Below are 12,042 nucleotides of genomic sequence, written 5' to 3'. Positions count from 1 at the left end.
CAAAGTGAAACTTGTGATTGTTTGAACTCACCTAAACTGAAACTGATGAGAAAAGTTTGTACAAATCTTACAAAAAAAGTCAATGAGTTTCATGCAGCTGTAGTAGGGATGAGTGAATCAGCTCAGACTGATTTAATATCTTATCTTAGGGACATGCATTTCAAGTTCCTGATCTGAGTTCTGGAGCAAACTAAATAAGAGACTTCCCTCAGAGACTCCATCCCAGATTTTATGTTGCGTCCGGTGAATGCCAGACACAGGACTTGGGAAGTTGATGCAGTGCTATGGAACACTTATGCAGTGCAGGTGCTATCAAGAGAGCTCAACATTTGAGGTACCACATTATCAAGTTTCAGCACCTTAATTTAACGAGTTCATAGTAACCCCAGGACACAACATTTAGAACTATCCTGAACTTTCATCCAAACTTCAAGTGGACACGAACATTTCTGATAAACCGCTACATGTTTGTACAGGGCTTATCCCCGTGAGGTGGCCTGGTTCATAATGGGGTCTTAGGCAAGCTGCGATGCTACTACTAATAGAAAACAGTGCACCATGACACATCCTGTGTTCTGCTTGGAGAGGTAGCATTATGTCAAAAATACTGTGAAAACGTCAATTCTAATTGAACCAGCTGGGATCTTGCAGAAGAGCCTGCTGCTTTCATGGGCTTTCTAGATTAAAGCGGTCCAGACAATATCTCATAAGCCAGATAAATAATTGAACTCTTGTAGGTGAGGAAGGATGTGGGTGTTAGAGGCCTCCTTTCGCTCAATCCTTTGTTTTAATGACCCTATTTCTAGTACAGTCCTGGTAGATTAAACCTTTGGAAGTTTCTCTGTGTTGCAAGTATACTTAGGATTCTGAATACCTGAGCAGTGACCAGATGGAACAGGACACGGTAGAGAACAGAGCATTCAGAACCATGTGGCAATCCTGGACTGCAGTCATGCTCCAGAGAGGTTGCCTGAACATTTTCCATTATTGATTGTTTAGGACAGCAGTACAATGTATCGCACACAATTCCAGCAGCCTATGTGTGTTTTTTGTCTAAAGGTTAGAGCAGGGAATTTGGGTGTCAGGATTCCTGTGTTTTCTTTCTGTCTGTCCCACTAGCTTGTTATGTGATGTTGGGCATGTTAGTTAATCTCTCTCCTCCTCAATTTCTCCTTCTGTAAAATGAAAAGCATTTTGGGATTTCACAGACCTGAGTGAATAATTCACAGTGAATAATTTACATAACTTCAGTTCCTGCTCACAGAATATCTGTGAACACATCTTAGTTTCCTCCGATTTATTTGTGATTTGCATGAATTTTTCACACTTTATACTCTCTGAATTGACTCATAGACTTTAATGTCAGAAAGGACCATCGTGATCATGTAGTTTGACTTCCTGCACATTGCAGGCCACAGAACCTTGGCCAGCCATACCTGTATCGGTCCAGATTCCTGATAAATTACAAAATAAAGAGTTGAGCAGGTGGTGCGCAAAGGCTATTCACCCAGGCCCTGCATAGAAGCTAGGCCTCATGTTGATCAGTAAGGTAGAGGTTGACAGTCTAGAACACCAGTCTCAGAAATCTGAAAGTAGCAGTGTTGACACTTGTAATACTGACAGGACCTTTGAGCTGCTAGTGAAATGGACATAACCTCTAGTGTTTGTCTCACAAAAGGCAGAGTGAATATCTGGTGTGGCATCTGAGGAGTCTAGCAGGAGAGCAGGTGTGATGGTATTAGGACTGGTGAGAAATAATTCCTCCCATTCCAGGTTAGGCCTTGGCATTTTGGTTTTTTGAGCAGTGACTTAGAATTGGTGATTTCCAAATACTGGGTCAACATGTCTAACGGGAAACTGACTAGGGAAAAATGGAATCTCCTACTCTTAACTACACGGTGAGTGCTCAGAAACATAAATACAGGTAGATTACAGAACGAGGTTGTGGTACAGCTTTACTGTGTCAGTACAACACTACAATGGGGAAGGAGGTGAAAGAAGAAAGAAATGCCAAGATCATATGCATCCGACGAAGTGGGTATTCACCCACGAAAGCTCATGCTCCAAAACATCTGTTAGTCTATAAGGTGCCACAGGATTCTTTGCTGCTTTTTCAAGATCATATGGTTAGTAGGTCTTTGCTCTAGTGACATAAATAACCAGATGCTTTGTGGGGGGAACACCATTGTATAGACCTGGCTTGAGAAAGACCCCAGCAATACTTTGGACTAGATCAATTTTAGAACCAGAGCCAAGATTTTAAAAAGTGACTAGTGATTTTGGTCACTCAACACCGTAAGGGGGGCCTGATTTGGAGAACTTGGTAAACACTTGGCCCTCTGAACATTTAACTCCTTTGATGTGTCTCATGTTGAATACTCACAGGCTGAGGCCACCAACCTTTCTAGTCATTTCTGAGCATTTAGGTCCAGACTCTTCTTGGCTATAGTTATGCTTTTTCCCCTCCACCATTGTTCTTTTCCACTGGCCTTCTGTTAACGTTATTCAAAAAGCTTAGGAAGGAGATTGGGCTGGGGATGATTTACACATTTCACTGACGTTGAGTTGGGGTCATGTGAATGGGGCAAAATTATAATCACCCTGATTCATAGGCAGGGGAGAGTGGGGCAGGGAGAATCATGCATGACCACAGTGATAGTCAGCTACGGGGACAGATGAGGCTTGTAGCCTTGTTTCTTTTTTTCCCTGTAGTGCATCCCACATCAACCACCTATAGGCATGGTTTTGAAACACGGAGTCTTGGCTGCATGGGGCCATTCTATAGCCTAGCATACTGTCATCCCTCCAGGAGTTCAGACAGTCTTCAGTGCAGTTCTTGTTAGCTGAATCTGTTAGATTTTGTGGCTTGCCTTTGAGAGGTTGGGTTTCTCAACAATAAAAACAAACAAAGAGGAAGAGTAAGAAAGAAAAGCAGACAGGGAAATGAGCAGCTGCTCGAGTGTTTGTCACATATCTCCCTGATCCTTAAGCACAAACTTGAGTCTCTCCCGCATTGGATAGAACAAAGGAAGAGTCCATTCCTTAATGGGTTCTTTCTTTTCCACACTCCTTTTTCTTTCTCTGTTTTTCTCTAGCTCCATTAATATGTCTGTCTTTTTTTTTCTGTCCTCCTACATGGTCTTTGGCCAGTCATATCCCATAAGGGGCTTTACAGAGGAGCTGACGGACACTGCACACCCTTCAAGAGGGAAAGCTGAGCTTTTAGTCCAGCCTTATATATGTGAAAATGAAACTGTTTCACAGAGTTCCAAGGGGAAAGCCAAGAGATTTACTGTTTGCTCAGTCTTGTGCTTCTGCAAGTGAACCACTAGAACAATAGGTGCAGAGTGCTGCCATGGCAATACACATTTCCTGATCTCCAGTGATGGTAGGATAACCTTTCCCTATATTTCATGTGCACACACGCTCTGTGATAGATGTATATAGCTGGGAAGAGGAAGGATAGTCCAGTGCAGTGGTCCCCAACTTTTTTCCTCTGAAATTCCACCGACAAGCGGCAACATCAATAGGCGTCTCTGCCGAAATGCTGCCGACAATCAGTGTCATCCAGAGGCGTTGCCGCCAAAATACCACCAAAAATCAGCGGCATTTCGGCGGTGATACCTCTGGATGACACAGCTTGTCGGTGGCATTTAGGCGGATGCTTGTTCGCCAGCCAGTATGTGGGCACACTTAGATGCCCTGGCGGGTGCCATGACACCCGCAGGCACTGCATTGGGGACCCCTTGTCCAGTGTTTAGAGCACTAGCCTTTGAACTGAGAGACCTGGGTTCAATTTTCTGCTGCATCACAGACTTCCAGCATGACTTCGGTCAAGTCACGTTCATCCTCACTGTGCCTCCACTCCTTATCTGTAAAATGGGGATGGTAGCACTGCCCTGGGGTGTTGAGGATAAACATTAAGGATTGTGAGGTGCTCAGAGTCTGTGATCATGGAGGCCATGTAGTACAATAGACAGATGTGTGGGGTGAGAAGGTGCCAAGCTTCTTTGCTGTTGTCCATGGAAGACTTTCCAAGTATGAGCTTGTGAACTCTGAGTGAGTCATAATTATTTTAAGGTGTGGTTCTGTTCTGGAAAGTGATGTTTTTAAGAAGAAGTGTATGAGGAGGTTCCATGTTTGTTTTCTTATGGCAGCATCCATCTCATAGGCATACCATATCTATAGGCAATGTGGTTTAGGCGCCAGAGCGCTGCACTGTAACTGGAGAGACTTGGATTCTTTTCCCTTCTGGGTGACTTTGGGCAAATCAGTTCACCTCTGGGCCTCAGTTTCCCCATCTTTAAAATGCGGGTAGTGATGCTGGCCTCCTTTGTAAAGCACTTTGGGATCTTCTGATAAAACCTAACTGTTAATACAGAGCTTTTCATTATTGTTTATTATTGTTTCAGTTTGAAGGATGTTTATTTTTTCCTAGTTTCTAGCTCTGCAAAATGCAAACACAAACTTGGAACTGGGACTAAGTTCCTCCTCTACCTTGGTGGGCCCTGTGCTTATAGTCAGATTTGCTCACCTCCGAGATCTTCCTCACAGTCTGGGTCAACTCCTCCTGTGTCTGATCAGGAGTTGGGAGGTTTGGAGGAACCCAGGCCTGCCTTCTACTCTGGGTTCCAGCCCAGGGCCTTGTGGATCGCAGCTGTTTATAGTCCCTCCTGTAACAGCTGCATGACCGCTACAACTCCCTGAGCTACTTCCCCATGGCCTCCTCCCAACACCTTCTTTATCCTCACCACAGGACCTTCCTCCTGGTGTCTGATAATGCTTGTACTCCTTAGTCCTCCAGCAGCACACTCTCACACTCTCATCTCCTTGCGCCTCTTGCTCCCAGCTCCTCACACACACTTCCTCTCCTCTGGCTCCTCCTGGCCTGGCTGGAGTGAATTCCTTTTTAAACCCAGGTGCCCTGATTAACCTGTCTTGATTAGAACACCTGCAGCCAATCAGCCTGTCTGCCTGAATTGGTTCTAGCAGGTTCCTGATTACTCTAGTGCAGCCCCTGCTCTGGTCACTCAGGGAACAGAAAACTGCTCATCCAGTGACCAGTATATTTGCCCTCTACCCAGACTCCCGTACCCCACTGGCCTGGGTCTGTCACAGAATATAAAGTCAGTTATCTTTCCCCACCCTCCTGCATGATATCTTTTTGCTAATGATAGAGATTTGGCAATTGAAACTTAATAATTTTGTTGATGATGGTAGGTACCCAAATTCACGGTCCATTTTGGTAAATTTCATGGTCATTGGATTTTAAAAATCGTAAATTTCATGATTTCAGCTATTTAAATCTGAAATATCACAATGTTGTAATGGTAGGGGTCCTGACCCAAAAAGGAGTTGTGAGGGGGGTGTCACAAGGTTATTGTAGTGGGGTTACAGTACTATTATCCTACCTTTACTTCTGCTCTGCTGCTGGTGGCAGCACTGCCTTCAGAGCTGGACAGCTGTAGTGTGGTGGTTGCTGCCCAGAAGCCCAGCTGTAAAGGCACAGCTGCCACCACCAGCAGTGCAGAAATAAGGATGGCATGGTATGGTATTGCCACACTTACTGCTGCACTGTTGCCTGCCAAGCTGGGCCCTCAGTCAGCAGCCGCCACTCTCTGGCTGCCCAGGTCTGAAGGCAGCAGCGCAGAAGTAAGGATGGCATGGAATGGTATTGCCACCCTTACTTCTGCACTGCTGCTGGCAGGGCACTGCCTTCAGAGCAGGGCTTCCGAACAACAGCCACCGCTTTTCGGCTGCCAAGCTCTGAAGGCAGCGCAGCTGTAAGGATGGCAAGACTGCGATTCCCCTAAAATAACCTTGTGACCCCGCCCCCACAACTCCCTTTCAGGTCAGGACCCCCAATTTGAGAAATGCGGTCTCCCCCGTGAAATCTGTGTAGTATAGGTTAAAAGCACGCAAAAGACCTGATTTCACGGTCTGTGATGCTTTTTTCATGGCTGTGAATTTGGTAGGGCCCTATGCATGAGCCAGAATAGCATCCAATTTACACTTCCATTTTTGTATTGGCTGGGCAGGACTAACAGTAGTAAAAGCTTAATTTTATCGCTAGACTGCACAGACCTAACTCTCAATACACAAAGGAAGCACGTTTGCTGAGTAAGAAAATGCTGTTTATACATGGATTCTTTTCTCACCATAAACGTACAGTAAGCAGATATTCTAGGTATCTTCAAATATCTGGGAATAATTGTTAACTATTTAATTGTGTAATAAAAGCAACATTATATTTCAAGAGATGCTCTTTCAGCTACCATGCTCCCCCACAGCATTCTCCTAATACCCTATCACTTTGGGAAACTTTTAAGAATTTTGCCTCAAGTTTCCTTTAGGTGTGGGCCTCTTTATGAGAATCAGTCTCTTTTCAGTGTTGCTGACTCGTGCAATTAGTTTGCAACTCTCACAATATTTAGCATTTTTCCTAAAGCTCCAGCTTCTGGAATTTAGAAGATTACAGGAGAGTCTCAGTTTTGTTTATTTTTTTAATTGAGTTTCTAGCCTTAGTGGTTGCAGAGAGAATCAAATTATCTGAGTGTATCCAAAAGGCTTGAAGACCAGAAGATAAATAAAAATAACCCAATATTTATCATCTCATTATTTTTAAGATAATCCATGATTTTTGAACAACTGGGGTTGGCAATACTGTTTTACTCCCATCTGTATAACTGTGAGTCATAATAAGGGGAATAATCTTGGTATAATGTAGCGGTCTGGATTATTCATCAGAAATACATTATCCAACAAATTTAGCCCTTTATTTCTGTCCACAAACCAACCCTGATTTCTGCAAGTGTATTTATAGATAATGCTACGACAGCATTATATTTATTTATGGCCCATTTGAACCAGGAAAAGGAAGGAGATAATGTTTCCTGTTGTATTTCTGGGTTTTTCTCCAATTGTTTTGTGAATTGTGTTATTTTTTTTTTAATTTCTCTCTCTTCCCTCCTGCATGCTCTCTTTCTGATTTAGTCACACAAGCGCCTCTCTAAAGATAATTTTATTATAGATAATTTCACCATATAATTTATGTGCACAATTTCAGCCTGTGGGTTGTTAATGAACTGTTCACTGTTCTTTACTCATGGTATACAGTTGGTCATGTAAGTCATATAGCACTGGTTCTGCTTCCTGACTGGATGACTTGAGCTTTTTAAACAGGAGGATAATTACCAGTGAAGAATGAATAATGAACAGCAAATGTCCTTGTTGTTAAACAAATACCCCTGTTTGCCTGTGAATACTGATATTTATAGGAAGAAAAGACATCCCCCAGATGTCTGTATGAACAAAATCACACTATGCTAGATAATTTTTATTGGAAAAAAATTCCAAATGTTTGTGAAATGGGAATAATAAGAGGCAGAAATGGGATCAAACTCAGAATTCAGTTTGATATTTGTGTATGGTGGTTTTGCAGTATTCAGCCAGATCTGTTGTGTAAGAATGGCCAGAATATGCCCAAAGTTAGGTCTGGTCTCCACTTAAAGCTCTTGCTGGCTTAACTATTTCAGGGAAGGGGTGTGATTCATTTATTTATATTCACTGATGTAGCTGTGCTGGCAAAAGTCCTCGTGTAGATGCAGTTATGCCAGCAAAAAAGGCCTGTCGCTAGTTTGCTTGGGGAACTGGTATAAGCGGTGTCTGTCCTAGGAAGGTTTGTTACGATGGTTAAACCAGCGAGCCCTTTCTAGTGTAGGCAAGACTTTAGGGACCTGATGCCATATTTAGGCCCCTAAATAGATGGCTTGATTTGAAGAGATGCTGTGTAACTGCTGCTTCTAGTAACCTCACTGGGAACTGAAAATCAGACCATTTGCTTAGGAGCCTAAGTGCCTGTCTATAAGGAAAGTTTTTTGTGTTATACCAGTATAGTTGTACAGCTATAGTTATACTGGTGTGAACCCTCAGGTAGATACTTTTATTCTGGAATAAGGGGGACTTTTTCAGTTTAGCTTAAACCCCTTCCCGAATGACACAAGCTAAACGAAACAAAAAAGGCCGTCTTATACTGGAATAAGTGGGTCCACATAGGACGTTGTAGCTATAACTGTACTGGTTTATAGTCACACTTTAGCTTATAATGGTATGTTTTCTATGTAGACAAGTCCTAAAGTTGGCATTAGGTGTCTAGATTCAGGAAGCCAAGTGTGCAAAGTTTGGCCAGAGCACTTACAGAGAAGCTGCATGGCACTACCTCCCCTTGTCCTAACCTAACCTATACGTGGTGTGGGTAATATAGCTGCTGTTTGCTTCAGCTCCTCTTGGCATATGGCTATTGACTGTGCTCTTTCTCCACCCAGCACTGCCAGTAACTCGAACCGCAGCACGCCTGCCTGCTCCCCCATCCTGCGCAAACGTTCCCGGTCTCCAACCCCACAGGACTCCCAAGGAGACGCCATGGTGGAGAAAGGCTCAGACCACTCTTCAGACAAATCCCCTTCCACTCCGGAGCAGTGTGTGCAGCGCAGCTATTCCGCTCAGTCGGGCCGCAGTGGGGCCAAGAACTCCAAGGTGAGGCATGCAACCCAAGGATCACCTCTCCTCCCATATACACTCGAGTGTTGTACTTACTCTTTGTTCTCTGCCTTTCTTCTCTGCATCTCTCTCCTCCCCTCATTGTTACCCAAGAACCTTTGCTGAGGTGCCCACTGGCTACAGGGGCACTTGACTGGTTAGGACAGAGTTGAGCATGTGCTAAATATACCCTTGTCTCCCCTCCACTAAGCTCAGATCACAAGGCACCGGTTGCTCTAGCAAGCGTGCCCATACTGCAGCTCAGTAATGGCTTCTATGGGCTGAAGCTTTGGGACCCATGTCCCCTTTCCCTGGGAGTCTGCGCTGTTCCCAGTGGGACCTTGAAAGCCAGCTGTAGCAAACCTCCCTTTTCAGCCATTCATCATGAGGTTCTGTGGCACAAACTGAGGAGGAGGGCTCCAGAAGGGGCTCTGAGAAGCTTCTGGTTCACTGAGGATGAAATGCGTGTTGCGCTGAGAGCTGACACAGGTCCTAGGCACAACGTCAGTCCCATTTAAGACCTAGTTTGAGACCATAAATGGGATTCAGGGCACTCGTCCACTCAGAACCCCAGGCTTCCTTGGCTGCAGGATTACTCACAACCAGTGTATCCCATCCAAACTGGGAGCGGGGTGGATTTTGCTGATCATTACCAGGGGCCCCCAGTGACTGACGTGAATCTTCTTGATGGCTGCATTGCACTGCCCGGCACCTTTTCCTCAGGAAAAAGACATGGCAGGAAGGAAGGAAAGAAGAGGCTGACATAAATGGCCTCTCTGTAGCGAGCCCCGCCCACAGTGTGTCCTGACACCCTCAAGCTGAAGGAGCTGTATAAAAAGCCCTTTGCTTCCCCTCATTGTGCAGGTACCCTCAGTCCAGAAGGTGGCTGGGTTTACCATTTTCATGACCTTATTGGAGCCAGCTGCAGCGTGAACCTCACTGTACGGACAGAGTGAAAGGGAAAATTGCTCGGCGAGGATGTGCAAGGAGATTTGGGATGGGCCTGTCCGCCCTGCTGATTTCGTTAGCGGTGGTCAGTGATGCCTAGTGACATACAGGTTCCCAGGCATGTGTGAACAGAACAGAAGCTTTGATGCCAGCCCTAGGGTTTGTCAAAAGAAAACTCACTGCTCAGAAGTGTTTGTGGCTTTTCAAAATTCATGAGGTGAAACATTTTGCCTTGAATGCCATCAGAACATCACCAGCAATTGCACATCCGTACCGTTCTGGCTTGTATGAAATGAACTGGTGGATTCTCAGCCCAATTCATCATTGGATAATTGTCTGAATCATAGAGGAAACCTCCCCCCCGCCCCCCCTCATGCAAACCATTATCCTTGCCACTTTCATTGTCAGTGTCAGCAGAGAAGCCCCAAATTCACTGGTCCATGGAGACTGAACTCCTTTTTCACCCAAGAGGAGGTCGCATCTGGTGAAGTGTTCACATTTGTAAGGGGCAATGAAGGGGAAGCTTGCATCACCGCTGCCCGTGCCGTGCTTGTTCTGTACATAGAGGACTTTGGTCTCCTGCTCTGCCAGCCCACTGGCTACGACAGCATTATATTTATTTATGGCCCATTTGAACCAGGAAAAGGAAGGAGATAATGTTTCCTGTTGTATTTCTGGGTTTTCCTCCCATTGTTTTGTGAATTGTGTTTTTTTTTTTTTTAATTTCTCTCTCTTCCCTCCTGCATGCTCTCTTTCTGATTTAGTCACACAAGCGCCTCTCTAAAGTAAGCTTTCTTTCTTCTTCCCCATTCTCCACCGTAGAATTGTCTTAACACTCAGAAATCCTCCCCATAGTGCTGGGAAATGGCCCCCAGAATGGGATATTCTCCCAGTGCTTTTGTGGGAATGTTAGCAGCCACTCACTCCAACACCTGTAGCTTTGAGGCTGGGTTCGCTTGAAATCACTGAGATTTCATTAATATTCATTCACATGGCATGAGAACTGGCCCATTCATTACACTCCTTTATTTTACTTCTGTTTGACCCTGTAGTTTATTTATTTTGCTATTTGCTTTTCTTTTAACCTTACATTGACTCGTTTTCAGTTTGCAGAGTGAACTGTCCGAGCTGTGATGGGTAATATAGCCCCATAGCACCATCTTTCTCCTCTTCCCACTTCATAACAGTTGGGCTCTCTTATTTCTCCATTACTTTTATGACTGGTCACTTGCCCTTTCTGAGGTGGGGGATTCATGACAATTGATCACAGTCAGTTTTTTTGTGTGACATGAATATTAAAGATCAGTGACCTCAAAAGAATACAGCTGTCCTCCTTAAGTAGACCTGCTTCCTAAAGAACCCTGAGAATTCATGGGCTCACTCTGAAAGGTATGAATGGAAAAAGTCTCTCATCAGGGTAAGAAACCAGCTCCCAGAGGGGAGGGGTATTTGGGTTTGAATTTTTGCACATCTGAGCAACAACTAAATTGCCTTCTGGAGATCATAAAAAAATAAAATAGGTGATGGGGTGATTAGGGGATAAAGCACTAAAGTGAAACAGTTTGAATGTCTTAGTGTCCCAAAATTCTGGTCTTTCCCCAGGGAAGACCGTGGCTTCAAATGCTGGGTTACTTCCCAGTAGACATTGAAACTGATGGTCCTATCCCTCATTTGTTCACATCACAAAATTTGGTTCAGCCCTGCATTATGAGTCTAGGCTCAGGAGATGTTACCTGTGGGACGTGATGTTGCAAATCGGGATTGAGGTGGATTGAAAAGAATCCTGTGGGGAAACCCCAGACAGGCTAGCAGAGAGCTCTGCTGGGGCTGCAAATGGAGGAGCATTAACAGAGCTATTTGGGTGGGATAGGTGGTGCTGAGACATTGACCACCACTGGAATGGCAGGTCAGGATGGAGGTGCATTGGGAGAGCACTGTGTAAGTTCTCCGCTGGAATGGCAGGGTGAACTCCTGATAGACAGGTCAAGTTGGAAGTGCTTTGGCATAGATGTGTGTTTAAAACACACAGCAAGGTGCTAGCTTGATCCACTTCCCATCCGACTCCTGCTTTCATGAGAACAAAATATTCTAAATGATATTAGCAAAAACAAGAGTGCAATAAAGCTGAGATGAGTTCTGAAATGGGGATGAGGGAGTTCGGAGCACAGTCCACAATAGACGGGCAGGCAGTTTGTGTCCATCTCTGCGTTCACAATCTATCTGTCCTGAGGGGGTACCTCTGGTGGAGCTGATTACGAAGATTGAAACCCCTTCTGACCTCAGGAGAGTTTGGTCTTGGATCAGGATGAATTCCCACTGGTGGCCCAGTGTGGGGAAAGGAAGCTCAAGGCTAATGAACATAGTGGATTAAATTCCTCTCTCAGCTCAGATGATGATGTGTCCAGGTCCAGGATCATGGAAGATAGCAGTGGGAACACACACAGACATGCAGGATGAATAAACTCATATTTCATCTCTCAACCTCTTATTGTTTTATTTCAGCTTTTCGTCTTGCAAGCAGAAAAATATGCCACTTTCCTATGCAAACCAGCTCAG

The 12,042-nt window shown here is 44.7% G+C and overlaps 1 protein-coding gene across 1 annotated transcript in view; it reads left to right on the top strand.

Moving 5' to 3' along the window:
- The window catches only part of GRAMD1B (GRAM domain containing 1B), a 205,079-nt gene that overhangs the window by 152,795 nt on the left and 40,242 nt on the right, over window positions 1-12,042 (top strand). Inside the window, 1 exon segment of the mRNA XM_030538132.1 lies at window positions 8,325-8,535. Within this exon segment, the coding sequence (XP_030393992.1) occupies window positions 8,325-8,535 (211 nt within the window).

The sequence above is a fragment of the Gopherus evgoodei genome, chromosome 19, assembly GCF_007399415.2.
Source record: "Gopherus evgoodei ecotype Sinaloan lineage chromosome 19, rGopEvg1_v1.p, whole genome shotgun sequence".
Taxonomy (NCBI): domain Eukaryota; kingdom Metazoa; phylum Chordata; order Testudines; family Testudinidae; genus Gopherus; species Gopherus evgoodei.
Note: the sequence above shows the minus strand (reverse complement) of the source record. Positions and strands in the feature narration are given on the sequence as shown.